The following is a 19439-nucleotide window of genomic DNA, read 5'->3' as shown; positions in this document are numbered from 1 at the left end:
ACACTTACTGTCCCGCACTAATAACCTGAAAACGATTTGTTTATTATACAGAATATCTGAGATCACAATACTAGGCTTCTGGAAAAAATATTGATCTTAGTACTTACAGATCTTTACTGCATGTTTAGTAAAAATATACATAGGCCCTGTTAAGTAGCGTTCAATCCAATCAGAAATCATTTGCAGTGGATTGATACTGCAATTAATCTTATTTTAATTATATTAATTAGACATATTGATATATTAGGCTGCAGCAAACAGCCCATTAGGTGTACACGGAGAAGTGAGGCCACGAAATTTTAATATACATGTCTTGAATGATGCACATAGGACATTAGTGGCCAGACAAAAAGTGATTCACGAATGGACCACCAATGGAGGAGTGTTATTAATTGGTTATGAACAGTATCGGCTACTAAGTATGAAGAAAAACCCAAAAACTAAAAGAAAATCTATGGCTGCTCCTGAAGTGAATAACGATGATAAAAATAAACCTATTTTTGATGGTAAGTTATATTTTTCACATTTGGTGTTTTAGTTTAACGTTCATATCATTTTTGTTAATTTTTGGCAAATGTTTATTTAGTTTTTACTAATTAAAATAAATCAGACAATTGAGGAAATTAAGTAAAAAATTAAATTTGGTTTTGAAATGTAAGTCAAAGTCAACATTGTATATATGTTATCTATTTGTACCAAAATATTAGTGTATAATATACAGAGTGTTTCATTAAATCTGACATAAGTGTCTATATTCGAAATTAAATTTAAAATCAAGAAAGTTTTAAACAAACCTTGCTTGTTATGAAAAGGAATGTCCAACTCATGTCAGCACATTTTTACTTAAGGTCATTTAAAGGACATACGAAGGCCAGCTTTATTGTATTAATAACACACACTTTTTTGAATAAATTTGCATAGAACTTAAAAACTGAAGTATTTGTTGCTGGAAAATTTGTTTCTAAAACTTTTGGTTTTCCAGATATTAACCAAAATTGAAGTGGCACATTTACAATACACGTGACTTGAATTATGAAAAAAATTATTAATTGAAAATAAAAATTCATAGATTCTAAAAATTAACCCAAAATCTTAGTAAAAATTGTTTTTGAACATGTATCAATTAAACAAAAAACATATTTTCATTAGAATGTACTAGTAATTTTTTTGAGGTATCAAATTTATAAATAAAAAAAATCTTTCATGTTTAAAAACAATTTTTACTATGATTTTGGGTTAATTTTTAGAATCTGTGAATTTTTATATTCCACTAATGAAGGTTTTGCATAATTTAAGTCAACTTAGTTATTTTAAATGTACCACTTCAATTTTTATTGATATCTGGAAAACTACAAGTTTTAGAAAAAAACTTTTAGCAAAAAAATACTTATTTTTTTAAGACTTAAATTTACCAAAAAAGTGTGTTGCATTAAAAAAACAAACTTGGCCTTAAAATGTTCTTTAAATGACCTTCAGTAAAAATTTTATGATATGTGTTGGACGTCCCTTTTCATAATACGCAATGTTTGTTTGAAATTTGTTTTCAATTTTAAATTTGGTTTCAGAAATAATCGTTTACGTTACTGTAAATGAAACATCCTGTATAATACAGATAATGATACTTCCTTTCCAGAAATATATACCGCCCTGGTAAATCCAGGGCCAGATTTAGTAATTTGTGACGAAGGACACCGTATTAAGAATGCACATGCATCAACTTCAACAGCTTTGAAACAGTTGCGAACAAAGAGACGTGTTGTACTTACCGGATATCCGTTACAGAATAATTTGACTGAGTATTGGTGCATGGTAGACTTTGTACGACCAAATTATTTAGGTAAAATATTATTGCACTCACAGATATAATGTATTTGGTAAAAATTTTCATGTCTATAATTCTGTTGCTGTCTTCTCCATACTATTAAATTACTTTTGCTCCCTCCATTCGGAAATAAGTATCTGGTTTCAAAAATTTGTTTGTTCAGAAATAAAATTTTCAGTTTTGTAAAACATATTCATGAGCTTTAAAATAGACATAAAATACTTAGTCTGTTAAAATATTTCTATCACATTTCATTCTTCAGCGAATAAATTTTTTCCAGTAATTACATTTTAGTTTTTTAAATAAGATTAACATCACATAGCAGACTAAGTGTCTGCTAGTCTCTACAAATCAAACGATCGTTAACCAAATGGAGTATTTTGTTGTTACTACTGTTATTGGTTAATCGCTTATGTTATTAGACAAATTTAATTTTTAATTTGCTGGAGTAACCAAATTTTCATTCTCACCTTCAATATTTATTTTATAGAGGTGTTCCAAACTGCAGGCTTAAAAGTACACAAAATTGGATGTGCATTAAAGGTAGAAAAATTATACATAACTTTGCTTACATTTTATATATTGTCACATTTAAATAAACAACAGCTAGCAAAAAAATTTCGAAACCTAATAAGACAAACTTCACTTCTGATAAAAAGGAAATCAGACACTTATTTCCCAGCAGAGAGAGTATTTAAAATCTTTCTATTTTAAAACTGTACTTTATTCAGTAGCAAATTGGTATGATTGCGTAAAAATTTAACGATCCTAAAAATTAGTGCATTCATAAAAATAAAATTCACGTGTATGCATTTTTAAAAGTAATGTTATTTCTATTTAATCGTATTTGTTGTGCACCATCACATTAGAGAATTCCATATTCAATGATTTCGTGATCTGTTTTTAAAATGTCAAGTAGATAAGAAGAAAATGAAGTTTTCAACGCTAATGTGGTTAATTTAATATGTGGATAGAAAATATATATACCTGCTAAATTATTACCATGTATAACTTTCAGGTTCAAAAACTGAATTCCTCAATATGTTTGAGCGTCCAATAATGAACGGCCAATGTATAGACTCAACAGAAGCTGACATTAAGTTAATGAGATACCGAGCACACGTTCTACATTCTTTATTGGTGGGTTTCGTGCAAAGGCGATCTCATAGAGTATTGCAAACAGTCTTGCCACAAAAGGAAGAATATGTGCTGTTAGTACGTTTGACACCGTTTCAAAGACTACTTTACGATAGATTCATGAACGAAGTGGTTAGGAAACAATCGGTGCCAAATCCATTAAAAGCTTTCGCCGTTTGTTGCAAGATCTGGAATCATCCAGATGTGCTGTATAATTTTTTGGTGAAGAGAGCTAGAGGTGACGCAGTGGATCTCGACCTGGAAGAAGTCGCAAGTACCATTAGCAGTAAGTTTGTTATTTTCCCTTAAGATTACATATCTAGTTCAAAGTGTCGTCATATTTTCAACAATGTAAATGCTGTACTAAAATATGTAATAACTTGGGATGTCTTGATAGGTCAATTAAATGACGGGGAATTTTTAATAATTATGTAAATTTCAGGGTCAACAACTTCCGAGACAAAACCAAAGAGAGGACCAGGTAAACCAAGGAAGGCACCACTTAAAGGTCGAGGTGGTAAACCGGCTGCCTCCATAACTCCCTATAATAGTAATATGGAACCTTCTTTCAATCCTATGCAACTCCCTACTTCTACAGGATCTAATGGACCACCCATTAATTCGCAATCTGCTAATAGTCCTGGACATTCTCAAGCTGGAGCAAATAATATATCATTTTCCACTGCCCCAAAAAGTTCTGAAACTAATTACGGTCCATACACCGATGAATTTAATCAGCCTCGTATTACGTTTGAAGGTATTTCTCAATTCTTTGATGATCACATAACTCAATCTACCTATAGTCAAAATTTTGATGAAAATGCTCAGTTTTCTCCAAGAATTCCAAGGACTTTCGCTCAATCACCGAGTGCTGTTAATTCATGTGTCGGCGGGTTTACACAGCCCATCCAAAATATGTCTCAAAATCAAAACTCGTCATCAAATCTTCAAGCACCTGGACAAACAAGGCTTTTTAATTTAGATAGCCAAAATACTGTGACAGTTAGCAGTACGAACCAAGCAAAACAGCTCCCTATTATACCCAGTCTGCCTTCTGGAATTTCATTAACTCCTTTAAGTAATAAAAATCAAACAAGTTCACAGAATTTTCCCAGTCAAGTGAAACCTCCCTTGGATTCCATGGAGGTTACACCTCCGACAAATCCCACTTCATTTGGACAGTATGTTGAAAATGTTCAGTTGCAACCACAAATTTCACATTTCGGATCACAAAATCCCGCCCAGAAAGATTTCGAATCCAGCCAAAATCCCCAAATCGGTTTTGCACAATCGGAGCAATGGAAACACGAAATCAATCCATCTTCAAGCAATTTGAATCCTACTCCTAGTACCAGCCCTCTTAGGCCAAAGAAGGAAGAACTAAGCCCAAGCGAGACTACTAATCATTTTGCCAGTCCTCTGAAAAGCGAATCAAGCAACGATTCGAAGCCAAAAATAAATATTATCAGCGACATTATTTTACCGTCAGTATTTGCCTCAGACAAAAAGAAAAAAAATATTAGTGATTGTAAGATTGATATAAAAAAAGAAGATGTCGATGAAGATAAATTTGGGGTGAAGCGGGAGATAGAGAAAATTAAAAATGAATTAAATAATGAGCTGAAAATTGAAGATGACAATAAGCCATTGCCGGTAGGCGAGCCTCCTTTGTCAAAGTTTCCTGCATTGTCACCAGCAAAAGATTCCAAGGAGGATAGTGGAATACCATATGATTGGGTAAGTCTACAAAATATAGATATCTTTGAACTCCAGATGGTGCTAGAGGCATCTTGGTTTTCACTTTTTAAAGTCGAATATTTAAATTTATAGTGACAAATTGCAAATAGTACATACTACTGCGTAAATATTAGAAAGTTTTACATATTACAGTAGGTTTGTCTCAAAAAAAAAACAAAAAAAAAATATATATATATCGGGAGTACTCAACATTTTTTAAATCAGAAAAAAGAGGTGTTTTCATTTTTGCAAAATACATTGAGAATCAAAAGTCCTGTGTAAATTTGTTGAAAAATTGAAGTAAGTATTTTTCATTAAAATGCTGGAACGCATCATGTATTGTTTCTAGTTGTGCATTTTTGATATAACACATACATACAGGGTTACCTATGTAGTATTTAAATGTACTTTTCAATTTTTTCTTTAGAAACCCCATGTATATTAAAATGTTTTAGAACTCTAAGCATTTTTGAACATATTTCATGTAATATACTCATGTTTAAATGCAACTGTTTTCTAAAAAAATTACAAAAATAGAAATAATGATAGAACTATTAACACTTAAAAAATAACAACATAAACTACTATAATCGAATTATAGTAATTATATGTATAATAATATATATTATATAATAATTAAACTTGCAGTGTAACTGCTCACAGAAAATTATGAGGAAGAATGATGCAGTTCCAATTGTTAAGGGTGGCCTTATCTTGTCTCTTCTCGTTGTCAATCATATGGGTACCACTTGTCCATGACGTCAGGCGTCTTTGTACAGTATGAAACAACAAGATGAGATGGAATGAAATGCAAATGATTATAGAATGACACAGATGGCCTCGCCATAATATAAATGACTATATAACTTATATTGTTGAAATTTTCCAATTTTTTTTAGTTCAAAATTGTTTTAACTGGAAACTCTTAAGTTGACACTTGAAGCAGAAGTTGAGTTGAAAAAAAAAACAACTTTGACGTTACTTAGTAGTCTGAAAAATATTATTTTATTTGGTTTTTGGTTCATCAAAATCCGTTCATAAATAACTGAGTTATAGCTTTCCCCATTTTTTTGACATCCTTTATATTTATTACATCGGATGGTTTTAGATAAATGAGACAAGCAAATATCTTGAAATCGAGAAGATTACAAAAAAGCGTTCGAACGAAGCATTTTTTAATTTTCGGTGGTTCAATTTTATCTAAAATCACCCGGTTTATATCCATCTTTTGATATCATTTTTGTGTTGCTCTATACATAATATATTTGGAGATTTACGGAGAGAAGTTCTAAAAATATTTTATTTAATATATCACGGTATTTTGACAGTAAATTCTTTTCTAGATATTGATGTTTGAAATATGTCGCTTTTTGCATTTTTGAAGATCGCAACGTCTAGCAGATTATTGCTTTGAATGTGTAATAGCTATTTGCTTTCAAAGTATCATTTAGTATATGGCGCTTTATTTAATAAAATAAGAAATCAATTTCTAATATAACCGAAAGTTTCGCTTCCTTTCTGTGTTGAATTTGTTTTAATGGTTGTTTTTCTTCTTTTTAGGCGATTGATTTATTAAAAGAGTACGTTCCCGGCAAGATAGACAATTCCGCTAAATTTCTCATTTTATTTCGTATTATAAGGGAAAGTTTAGCATTAGGCGACCGGCTATTGGTATTCAGTCAGTCTCTAATAACATTAGATTTGATAGAACAGTTCCTACAGGCAAGTGATATTCCTGGCGAGACACAGAAATGGGCAAAAAATATTAGTTACTTTCGTAAGTATTCGTTTAAGATGTTATTTACGGTACACCTTTTTCGTAATATTTCTTAAAAAATATTAATATACTGGGTGACAACATGTCATGTGTGCAACGGTATTTTTATATTTCGTAACGGTACCTATGGTATGTTTTTTGTTCCTTGCTCTTTGTAGCTGTGAATGACGTATACATGATGCGCAAAGAATACATTGTGAATCGTTTCCGGTCACTGTTCAGTGTCGCTTCACAAAATGTTTCCAAATTTAATTACTGAGATATGATATATTTACAATAAATACATCGAATTCCTGTACTTATATTACTTTGCGTTGCCACCTGGCATGTGGCACCACGTCAGAATCTAAATATAGTTCAACGTTTTGATTTTTAGGATTGGATGGATCTACAGTTGCCCAAGAGCGAGAAAAACTAATCAACGAGTTTAACTCTAATCCAAAGATTTACTTATTCTTAGTTTCTACAAGGGCAGGTTCTCTTGGAATTAATCTGATTGGTGCGAATCGGGTTGTCGTTTTGGATGCATCCTGGAATCCTTGTCATGACACACAAGCCGTTTGCCGAGTATACAGATACGGCCAAAGAAAACCATGTTTTGTTTATCGTTTAGTGGTGGACAACTGTTTGGAGAAAAAAATATACGATAGACAAGTTAGTAAACAAGGTGAGTTTTTTTAATTCACTCATTAAGCATACAGGGTGAGGCACACCTGAAGTGTACATATATTACTGGTTAAATATGCAGCTTCTTAAAAATTACAATGTAAAATTATCTATACAGGGTGGTCAATTTATCTTGAAACTTAAAATTTTCAACAACGGCGCATTTTTAAATAAAACGCTCAATTTAGTGTTGTGCTGTGTTAAAGGGGTGACAAAATAGCAACTTTCGTTTTTCATTCAAATATCGTTTTCTAGGTTATTGAAGATGATCTCTATTTTTTAATGGTAATGTGTCGTTTTTATTACAATTGCATATGCTTCTGACAAAGACGAAGAACTTTTACTTGAAAGATTTTTTACACAAGCTCCAGTTAAGCAAGTTTTGGCATTACCAAAAGAAATTTAAACATGTATTGAATGATAATTATTTTTTATTGTCAATATTGATAGAGTCGATCAAGGCTTATTTACATATTTTGAATTGGTATAAGTTTTTATCATTTTAAATCAGTCTTTTTTAAGATCACAATTTGTACGGAGTTTCAATATGGTGACTATTATTATCTTGTTGCAAATATGAAATGTCTCTCTACCGCAGAAGAAAAATCAAAATTGTATTTCTGTACAGTGAATGCAATAGAAATATTGCGAATATTGTTGTATTATACGCTGATTTTTTTTTAATAGAAATGCTTTATCACTTTCGTCCTTGTATCATGTTGTAAAAGAGATCAAAGAAAGTAGAAGTGTACAGCTAAAAAAAAGCTACCGCGACATATAGGTACTGGGGCAGATAATGAAGTTTCCATATTAGCAGTAGTTTCTGTGTGACTGTCATATTTCCCTTTGGAAACTTTTGCGAGACTGGAATTTCTAAAAGAAGTAGTTTAACAATAATGAAGCGACATAAATTTCACCCGTATCACATTTCTTTACGTCAAGAAGTTTATAGTGATGATTCTCAAAATCGAGTGATGTTTTCTCAACGGGCAGGTAATAAAATTGAAATTAATAATTTTTTTTTGCTAAGTGTTTTATTTTCTGACAAATCCAGTTTTACAAATCGTGGATAGGTAAATCGCCGTAATAGGTATTATTATAATGTTGAAAATCCACTTTGGTTGAGAGAAGTAGAAAAGCAGCATCCTTGGTCAATAAATGTTTGGCGTGGAATTATAGGAAATAAATTGATTGGTCCATATTTTATTGATGGAACATTGGATGGGCGAAAATATTGAGAATATCTGGACCAACATCTGCCAGTTCTAGTTGAATACGTGACACTTGAATAAAGGCTAAATATGCGGCATCAACTTGATGGCTGCTCGGCCATCATGCCAGGATTTCACGTGAGGCATTAGATCAGGATTTTGCTGATCGATGAATTGGTAAAGATGGTCCTGTTGCGTGGCCTGCTAGGTCACCGGACTTTACGCTCTTTGACTATTTTTATGGGGTTACGTTAAAAACAAAGTTTATCACGAATTTTAAACTACACCGGAAAATCTGAGAGAACGCATTGCAAATGCTTATGGCACTGTCGATAGAGAAACTGTTTTAGAGGATAGGGAATCCTTCGGAAGGCGAATTGGCAAGTGTATTGTTGGGGGTAATTATTTCGAACTCCTTTTATAATAAACATTTTGTCATTAGTCATTTTGTTTTATTGAAAAAATCAAAAAAATCAAAACGCAAATTTTAGATATCTCACTCATATCTGCTTATCTTGCTGTTGCATAAAATATGTTTCAAGTGAAAATTATTTCTCTCTGTCAGAAGCATTTAAATTTGTAATAAAAACGATACATTTTCATGAAAGAAAAATAGAGGTCACCTTCAAATAATTTAGAAAACGACGTTTAAATAAAAAATTAAAATTGTTTTGTCATCCTTTTAACATTTTCATATCTTCTGCAGTGATCGGAACAATATGGTATACAACATTTTTTATTTGCCCCCATAGAAAAAAATCTATTTTTGGAAAGTGTGGGGATCTTGGTGGCCAAAAAACCGGACCGCCGTGGCCTTTCGACCTACCTTTAAATTCTCGATTTAACTACGCTCTAACGTCTATCGCAAAGTGTGATGGAGTATCGTCATGCTGTAGCCACACGTTCTTTCTTAAAACTAGAGGAATATTTTGCAAAAGTTATGATCAATCATTTTGCAAAAATGTAAATATTTAACAGCATTCAAATTCGTTGAAGAAATGTGGCCCAATTATAAAATCGTCCATAACACTACCCCAGACATTTACACTTCACTGCCCCTGCGCATCAACTGGTCTTACTATTTTTGGGACTTTCGTTGCATAATAATGAAGATTATGGCTATTTGGACCACCACTCTGAGTGAAAGTTGATTTGTCGGAGAATTATACTTTTAGGAAAAAGTTAGGTGTTGTTCTTTCCATTTCCAACCCCCACTGGCAAAATGTTCTTGTTTAGGCCAGGGGCTTCCTGAGTTCCTGCCTAACAGTAGTGACTGCTTCACTAGGCACCCACAGAGGAATCCAAATACGCTGGCGAGGTTTCTTAGTTGATTCGAAAGACCAGACGGGCTACCGTCATAAAGTAATGGGGTTCCAAAGGTTCGAGAAATTATATAAACTCGGTTACATAAATTACCTTAAATTTAATGACAGACTAGTTGAATTACAGGGTGAGTTGTGACTAACTTATTAACAATAATGCCCGTGTGTGGGGTTTTATGGCAACGAGAGCTAGAGAAGTTTGTTGTTTTCGCGACGGGGTGAAAAACGGTTCTGGTCTTTGCTCCAAGAGGAGTTCGTGCCCCTTCCCGAAAAGACGCAGGTTCCCGAGTTTGGGTTCCCACGATTTCATGAGAAAGTTGCCACCTTGATGCTTTCACACCATTACCTTATCGCTAACACCCTCTGGTTCATGTCCACTTGCACGTTTGTTGCCACATTTCATCCTAATTTACTGCTGCCCTTAATGTGTTTGGGCAATTTGCACTTCATAAATCAGGGTGAATGTGCACCAGATGAGAGGTGATTAGCGCGGTACCCATGGTTTGGCACCCAGTGGTATGTCGAGCTTTTGTTTCTGGTTTCTCTCTTTACCAGATTTATTACCCAGATGTTAGGGCAATACGTGAGAGCGATCTTTATGTTGGAGTTTTTCCAACAGTTCTTCTAATCTCTAAATCAGGTTTCAACAGTTCTTGATGGAAGGATAAACTGTAGTCATGAAAGTTGTTCCTCTTTAAAATTTTACTAATGGCACATTAGGGTACATTGATTTCCCTAGATATTGTTGTCAACCTGGTAGGTCTCAAAATTACAGACAACAAAATATTCAGCTGATCTTCGTGTCCCATTTGTCCTTTCACATTTTGTATAATTCACATTGTCTGCTCTAAAAATATTTCCTTAAGTTTTTTCAAACTCCTAACCGACGGTTGCCTTCATCATCATCATCATCAATCATTTTTTGCAGAGTTATTTATAATATATTCAAGGTGATTTGTAAGTTGATACTTTCTTTTAACTCTGTGTCAAGAAGTCAATATACCAAACATTTTCAAATAACTTTTTCAAAACATTTAAAATAAGAAAGTTACATCAATTTACCACAAAATGAGTTTACAATTCTATCTAACTACAAAGATGTGTTTAAAACTGGCACCATTAACTTCAATACAACGCTCTGCTGAATGCAACCACTGTTTCTTAATGATAAGTAATAGGGAAACCGGTTTTCCTTTGATTGTTGCTGCTGCCTGCTCTATGCGAAGTATTAATTCCTCTCGTGTGTTTACAGTCGTCTTGACAAATAAACTTTTCATTTAACCCTAAAGGAAGAAATCGCAAAGATTTACATTTCCTTATTACGCGCCATTAACGAACAGTTTTTGCATTGAGCAGAGGGTTGTGTTGAAGTTAATGGTGACAACTTTAGATACATCCTTTAAGTTAGATGGAATTCTGAACTCATTTTGTCGTGAATTGATGTAAGTTTTTATTTTCCAATTTTCTGAAAAAAGTTATTTATTTATTTATTTATTTATTATTAAAAATTAACGTGCGCCGGCAACTACAGGCCATTGGCACAGGGACGCGAGACAAAGAGTACACGTGAAGTGTTCGGGTTATAGACTGTTGTATAAATTGGTGCGTTTCAGAAATGCAATAACATTTGACAGTATTTGATAGCTAGTAAGATTTACTCTGATGTCGTCGCTTAGGTTCTGTCGTGACCTCTCCATGGAGTAGTAAGGGCATTCGGATAGGATGTGTTTGACTGTAAGTGTTACACTGCAGTGCTCACATACAGGTGATTGAAAAAAGTTATTTGAAAGTTTTTATTTTCTGGACTTCTACGCACCAAATTTAGTATCAAATTAAATTGACACCATTGTTAACTTTGTTATAAGCAGAGATAGAACCCTAGTTTAAATTGTAAAAAGGTGCATTTTCTTGGGTTGGTTACGATGGCGATACAAGGAAAACAACTGAACATCGCATTGTAAAGATAATTTTAAAACACTTTGTATATTTATAAATGAAATTAAAACTTATTATATTTTATACAAAAAACTTCAGTATTTTTTTAAATAAAATCAATATTTTTTTAAGGTATTGAGCCATTTATATTTCTAATTGTTCGAGCGGCAATCAATCAAATTACTTAAAAAAAAAAAAGATATTTAAAGCAAATATTGAAAAATGCTCCCTTCTTGCTCTATTGTACTCTATTGCAAGCTTTAAAAATTTGTTAACCATTTAAATTGCGGAATACTTGACGTTTTTTTTGTTTTCACTTTTTGATACTTTTCTCGATACACCGCATCTTTTACAGTACTCCACGAAAAAAATTTAAAGGAGTAATGTTAGGGGATAATGCAGAAAGACCTATAGGACCGTGTGTACTTATAATTCTGTAAACAAAATATTCGTGTATTAATGGATAAATTTCTTTCATATTTTTAGCTGGAGTACCGCCTTGTTGAAAGGATAGCTGCTATCTTTCTGCTAAGCTAACGCCATTCATAAAATCATCAAAAACTTTTCTTAATAACTGATCACAGCTTTGCTCTGTTAACGTTCCTTGGTAAAAAGCTGGTCCTATTATTTATGAGCACGTTACATACATTAACACTAAAACGTCTTTGTGAGTGGTTGGGATCTATCAGATAGATTTGTCTTGCTCTAATAAAGGTCATTTTTTCTAATGAAAATTCCTTGGTTAGAGAAGTTTGACTCATCACTCTACAAAATTGGTCGGACAGTATTTGGTAAATCTATAAACCATTGGCGAAATTTCCACCCTTTTTTCGAAATTTTTCTCATGAAATTGATGAACTGATTGAAGTTTATATGGTACAAACTTGAGTTTCTTTAAATTTCGCCAAATTCTGAGTTAGGGTAGGCCGCTTTCTCTTGTTGAATCTTTCATGGATTTGTTAGGATCTGCCTCAAAATATGCCAGAATATTAATTTCGTTTTGTTCGGTTATAACATTAATTTTTCTTCTTTTTTTTGAAAAAATGTCATTTTGTTAAAATATGCGGTAAAGTTAAAAAAAGTATCGACGAACGGGAACATTTTTTCTGCGAATGATTCGCGATATAGGTTTAATGCATTGATACTATTTTTGTTAAATAGTATGTACAATTCTAATATATAATTTTTTTTCTTCGTATAAAAAACATTTTAAAACATTGTAACACATTTACTATAAATTTGCGAGTGCTTTAGATTTGACATTTTTTTATTGATTGCCGCTTGTACAATTAAAAATAAAAATACCTCAATATCTTAAAAAATATTCATTTAAAAAAAAATGTTACTGAATTTTTTTGTATAAAATTTAACTAGATTTAATTTTCTTTATAAATATACACAGTGTTCCATAAAAAAGTGTTTTTTTTTTTAAAGATTTCTGCAACACGGTGTTTAATTGCTTTTCTAGTATCATCACTGTAACCAGGTCAAGAAAATACAACTTTTTGCAATGTAAATTGGCGTTCTATCTCTACTAATAACTAAGTTAATAATAACGTTTGTAGAATGTATTGCAACACGATTATAACTTTCATAAACTTAATATTTTGAAAAAATTCTTATATGCTACAGACATATAGCATATAAGAGGGAGTTCCATTTAAAGCTGCTATTGAAGATTACTCCAAAACGATACGTTGTATGAAAAAATTTTTTTAATAAAAGTTGTCCTCTGAAGCGAGCGACATGTCATGAATATGGTAACTTTTAGCCAAAAAGTCATATTAGGGTTATTTCAAAGGCAACTTTTTTTTTAACGGCAACCCCGTATTTTTTTTACATCCTTGTAGACCTTCAAAAAAATTTTATCTTTTATTTGAACAATTTTTTATTAGCGTTTTGCTGCAGAATTAGCTTTGATTTTGGTCCAATTTTTTAAATCGTCGAAATTATTGAATTTTTTTCTAAACAATTTTTGCAATGCATATTCTGTCTAAAACATATAACAATTCTTCTATCTAAAAAAAAATCATGGCAGTGAGGTAAATTATTGCAATTTTATTTTTAAAAATGCATTTAGTGCATTATTTTCGATGTTTAAATTTTTCACTCTTATCCAGCTACTCCTACTAACTTTTTATTTAGAAATGGAAAGGTACTTATTGTACTATATCAAATGAAAGGTAATTTAATAAGGGATACAACGGTATACAGAACTAAAATTGGATCTACAATTTAAAAAGAAATTAAATTATTAGATTCAAAATAAAGTGACTCATTACATCAAAGAAAATTGAAATTTCTTCAATAAATGTGCAAATTGGGCTCCAGCAACAATTTGGCATTGAGTTAGTCGTTTCTCGAACATTTATTCGCAATTATCCATTGTTGTTTCTGTTATTATTTTTAATTGTGCTTGAATTCTAATACGTCAAACATCTAAACTTGGTGGTCTATTTTTGTAAATAAACCCTTTTAAGTATCCTAAAAAAAAAAGGTGTTCCATATGATTCCAACTTAAGTAAACACATTGCTTCTCTATTTGTATTCTATGAGAGATCATATATGTTATTCCAATTTATTGTAAATCTTGACTTGCTACGAAATGCAGATGTTTTTCCTTTCACAAATAAGCGACAGCACCAGTGGCCAAATTTGACAAATGAATGTAGTTAGAAATTTAGTAAATGTGAAATTTAATTGGGAAAGCACCAACTTTCTGATCTATTATATAAGAATAATTTAATATTTTTAATTTTAATTCTGACAAGGAATCCTTCTATTGTTTTGCCTTCTATTAGTTAAAAATAAAACTAACAATAAATCCCATTGCTTTTTAAGGTATTTACATATGTGGTTGTGTTAAGTATAATTATTAATTTTTAACAACTCTGTATAATGTAGAATGTCGCACACACGAATATATTTTAAATAGATGGGCCAAGGATATTTACTTAATCGACTAAATTGTGAAAATTATTCTATATCTAATTTTTCATAAAAGTCTAAAATATAATACCTAACAGACACCCTGTCTCGAATTTGGAAAATCAAGTACCTTAAATGAGGTTTATTATTAGTTAAAGTTTTGCACAAAACAAGCTGGAAGTCTTTCATAACTCTTGCAGCCAGCAAAAGATAACTGTGAACCGCCTCATCCTGTATAAAACTTATAAAGATTTTTTCCATGAAATTTAGATGGTAATGTTTGAGGTCAATATTGTATTGAGGTGTATGGTTGGTTTTAGGTATGTCGGATCGGGTGGTTGACGAATGCAACCCCGACGCACATTTAACGATCAAAGACGTAAGTACTCTGTGTTTCGACGACAAAAAGGACGAGGGAGAAATAAAAGACTGGTCTTTCTGCAAAGACAAATACATAGATGTTGTTTTACAAAAAGTTCTACAGGCGCATGGCACCTCTTTAACCAAAGAACCATTTCAACATGAATCGCTTCTCGTTGATCGAAAAGAAAAACAACTGTCTCAGCAAGAAAAGAGATTAGCTAAAAAAGGGTATGAACGGGAGAAGAACGCAGCGAGACAGCCTTCATATCTAAGTGGATCTTCTAGAGGTAAATTTGTTTCCTTTCCACATTTAGTTATTTACAAAAATGTTCAAAAGTGCGTATCCATTTAAAATGCAAAAGAAAATATCTGGATCTGAATAGGATATATTTAAGACACATGATGATTGAATGGTATTTCACTTATTACTTTAAGTGACATATTACCACATTTTTCTTTTAACAGGCCAGAGGCCAGTTGCTTCAGTAAGACCAATGCAACAAGGAGGGGAGCGTCCCTCAAGGTGGATTCCAGCCGAACACTGGCAGCGACAAGGTATGACCGCCCAAGAAATGACGTTGCCTCTAGACGTCGTAATTCCTACAAATCAGCCAGAAAAAGGAAATATCGTTCTGAAAGCTGGACAGAAAGTTCTAGTTTTGAAGTCTCCTAAAGGGGTTTACATGCAGCTAGAAAGTGGAAAAATTGTTGCCATTAAGACTGCTATAAAAGTGAAGGGAAAGGCAGATGATAATTCGTCTGATCCTATGAAGATGAGTGTTAAAACGCCTTTCCTGCCTCCTTCAATGAAGGTTAATCCTCCTCCTCCTATGTCACCGATTGCCCAGAAACGACCTTGCAAACAAACAAACCAAGGACCATTTATGACAGGGACGAGAATGAACATGAAAAGCGTTCAAAAGCAGGTCCCCAATTTATCTTCAAGAGTTCAAGGTGTAGGGAAAAAACTTCAGAATATGCAAGAAAAGCCCAAACCTTATGAAATAGGAGCAGAAATTATGAAGCCTTTGAAAGAAAATGAGCCGCTTCCTGGGAGTAGTAGCGAAGATGAGCACCCCCCTCTAGAGCGAGAGAACGCGCGACCACAGCTTCCGTTACCTACCAACGATGCGGATACAGATGATTTGGAAAAGAGGATATTCCAGTTGAAGAAAAATATATCGATACAGCGGGTAAGATTGCCTATCACTTAGCAATACTTCTACCAAAACAGTACAGTCTGGTCAAGCTTCGATGCTTATAGTTTAAATTAATAATTTTTAGCATATACATACAAATATTTACAATGAATTTGAAGTAAATAATGAAATTACAAAATACAAATTTGTAAGCAAATCTACTTTGCTCATTGCATTGGTTGTAATGAAGGATTAGACGGAAAATTATTTGAGGAGACAAACAAAAGCAACTACTTTAAGGATTAATATCCTTACGAGCATTGGATTACAGTGTTTGCCTATATGAGAAAGTGAATTTACAAAAATTACTAATCGGGCGCTCTACCTAGATGTTAATCGGAAAGAAGATTTAATTATTGCGAGAAAAAAAATTCAGTTTCGCATTTTTAGCGTTTTACAGATCATCATTGAATTGCTATAATATAATGAGTATAACAAACCCTTGACTGTGAATCTAGTAATTAGTAGTAAATTGGGCTAATATACTATTTTAATATTTATATACATACATACATATTAGTAATATAATATTTTAGGTGACGACTGGAGGTGTGAAACAACCTATTAAAGCCTTACCGACTTCCCAAATTCCTGGCAGTTCTCAACCGCTACAACCTTCTCAGCAACAAAAATCAACGCTGAAAGAGTCTCAGTTTTTACCGAAAAACGTAAAAAAATTAAACCTCCAGGAGAAGTCGAAAATAAAGCAAGGCGATTCGATTCTAGAGCGTTTAGGACAATCTACTTCCATAATGGAAACAACACCATTTCAGGTACGTAATAACCGGTTGTAATCAGAAATCAAGATTATGGTGCGTGGTTGCTTGGCAATAGGAGTAACCTAGAAACACTTCTTATCTAGACAAACTTGAATTTTATAAGTAGATTGTATGGAATTGAATTAAAATGAGGTGCAATTGTGCAGTGACGGCATCTAAGTTCCAGTGTGTTATTTTAGGAAACACTAGACAGTATAACTGCCGGGTTTAAAAACCCTGATCATTTGGATCATCTTGACACAGATGATGATGAAGACGAGGGTCGACCTTCGCTGGATGACCTCGAAAATGAAGAGGATGGCATTTCTGATGAATCTCTGGGGCCCCATAAACAGGTAAAAAAGAATGTGTGGTTGATCAAATTTTGAACTCTAAAAATCTACCGTTTAACACCATTTTTTTACCTCTACACAAAAATTTTATTGTGGATAGAAACCACCCACCGCCTTTCTTTTAAATGAATGAATTGTAGCAGGCTTTAGATAAGGCATAAATTTAATTTTGTTCTTTCCTTATCTGTGCTACCTACTTTTGAGAATCCGATCACATAGGACTTATTTTTTCTAATTCTGAACGGTTGACTATTCTTTTTGACTATTTCTTGTAGTCCCTGCTTGCAAAACATATTACTACGTTTAAGAAAGCCGTAAACTTTTTCAAAAAATAAAAGTGTTTTTAATCTGATCACACAAAACTGCAGTTCTTTCCCCATTTATTTAACTTCGTAACTTTGTTGATTTCATGTCATTTAACTGACGAAAGAAATTCATCCTGTATGTCTCTCTTATTAGAATTTAATATCTATACAGCATACCCCTTATGTAACGTAGGTTGGGATAGGCGTCGAAGCAGAGCCCATCGAAGGTAGCGATCAAAGTGATGAAGTCACTTATGTTTCGGAACAACCAGGAGAGGCAGTTGCCGGACAGTTTCCCAATCAGCCAAAATCTGACGGGTCGGCGGATTATAATGCAAGCAATTATAGTTTTAACTATAACTACAATGTCACACCATATCAGGGACATCCACCACCTCAAAGTGAGTAATGAATTTTGAAATAATTGATACAATATATTATTACTAAACGTCTAACGTATCATAAATATTATTAAAATTACCTAATCCCCATATTTTCTGTACGCCAAAGTTGAACTAAAAATCCAAAGGTCGCTAAAATGGACAAATCTATACATAACGTATTATAAAAGATTGTGAATTTTATTCAAGTTTAGATTTTTCCTATTTTGACCTACGGAACATATGGGGCTCAGTCTCTGTGATATATCGATAAGTAATGTCACGGTGGTGGTATAGTATACGACACCTTTTTTAGAGTGCGCCATGTTATTTTCTTATACCCTTCAACTGGAATCTCATGATAGAATCCGTTCAACTCCTAGTAAAACAGTGTATAATTTAAATTGGTCGTTTTTTTCGTGAAAATTTGATACTTTCCCTTCTATATAATACGATAATATGCAAAGGATTGTTATTCTTTTAAGGCCATATTTGAGCTTCGATTCTGTGTATTATTTAGATTGAAGTATCCTACAACTTTTGTATTTATGGCGTTTTCTTAGAAGCACTATCTCTGTTAGGTCAACATAAAGAAATCGACAAAATTTGAATTTTGTTATATATCTAATAAGCAATGATATTTTTAAGAAAAATGAGTTAAACTACAATTCTTTCCCCATTTAAGCCACTTTGTACCTTTGATAGTTTCTGGTGTCCTTTCACCAATCAGCCAAAAAAGTTACTCTGAATAAATAAGTGAATGTTCATCAGATAAATACAATTATTTTTGTAAAAGCTAAGTATGACAGGTATCTCATCGTATTCAGAATAAAAAGTAAAATTTATTAAGGATAAAATAAAATTTTTCGACAAAATATAAAAAAACGCAGTTAATGATGGCTCAGAAATGGTGAACCTTTATAAAAGTGGCATATAATGTAAAATTATTTTCCCTTTATTCTTTTAAATGAAATTGGGAAACTAAACACGAAATTGTAAAAATTCGGTCTCTCTCAGCTATTTATTTTCAAAAATAATCAGATTTTCTTAAACTTCAAAACCCAATATTCTACTTTTCATTAAGGTATACTTTTTTTCTAATTTAATAATTTTTGCACTTCTTATGGTTCACAAGTTATCTATATTGCACTTTTATCTATAACAACTTGTATTTTGATTCTTTTTATTTTAAGAATATAATTTTTCAAGTTAGATTTCAAAAGCTTATATCCGTTACTCGACAATAATCAAAGTTAAAAGTTGATGACGGAGACATTAAGGCGTCTTTAGATCTAAGACAAATATATTGAGCCGTCTAAATCTTCCAGTGTTTTCGTTCTAAATCCAAGGGTTAAAGCGATTCTATCTGCGTTCAATTTTTGGTAATTAACCATATGTAATCCGTAGAATAGCGTGGCTAGTATACTCTGTATATTAATCTATTGACAAAGACTGTCTCTTTTGGGACGCAATGTTGCATTTTCTTTTTCTAAATAAGGGATGAAAATGTAATTTTCTGTTTAAAAATTATTATTAGCACAAGGGA

The 19439-nt window shown here is 32.5% G+C and overlaps 1 protein-coding gene across 1 annotated transcript in view; it reads left to right on the top strand.

Moving 5' to 3' along the window:
* The window catches only part of LOC136348723 (helicase ARIP4), a 31572-nt gene that overhangs the window by 6744 nt on the left and 5389 nt on the right, over positions 1-19439 (top strand). Inside the window, exons 10-20 of the mRNA XM_066299824.1 lie at positions 248-506; positions 1634-1837; positions 2841-3245; positions 3402-4696; positions 6257-6473; positions 6850-7140; positions 14856-15185; positions 15364-16091; positions 16634-16870; positions 17056-17211; positions 17707-17914. Coding sequence (XP_066155921.1) covers positions 248-506; positions 1634-1837; positions 2841-3245; positions 3402-4696; positions 6257-6473; positions 6850-7140; positions 14856-15185; positions 15364-16091; positions 16634-16870; positions 17056-17211; positions 17707-17914 — 4330 coding nt within the window. The remainder of the gene's footprint in view (positions 1-247; positions 507-1633; positions 1838-2840; positions 3246-3401; positions 4697-6256; positions 6474-6849; positions 7141-14855; positions 15186-15363; positions 16092-16633; positions 16871-17055; positions 17212-17706; positions 17915-19439) is intronic.

The sequence above is a fragment of the Euwallacea fornicatus genome, chromosome 35 (genome assembly GCF_040115645.1).
Source record: "Euwallacea fornicatus isolate EFF26 chromosome 35, ASM4011564v1, whole genome shotgun sequence".
Taxonomy (NCBI): domain Eukaryota; kingdom Metazoa; phylum Arthropoda; class Insecta; order Coleoptera; family Curculionidae; genus Euwallacea; species Euwallacea fornicatus.
This window is presented reverse-complemented; position numbering and strand designations above follow the sequence as displayed.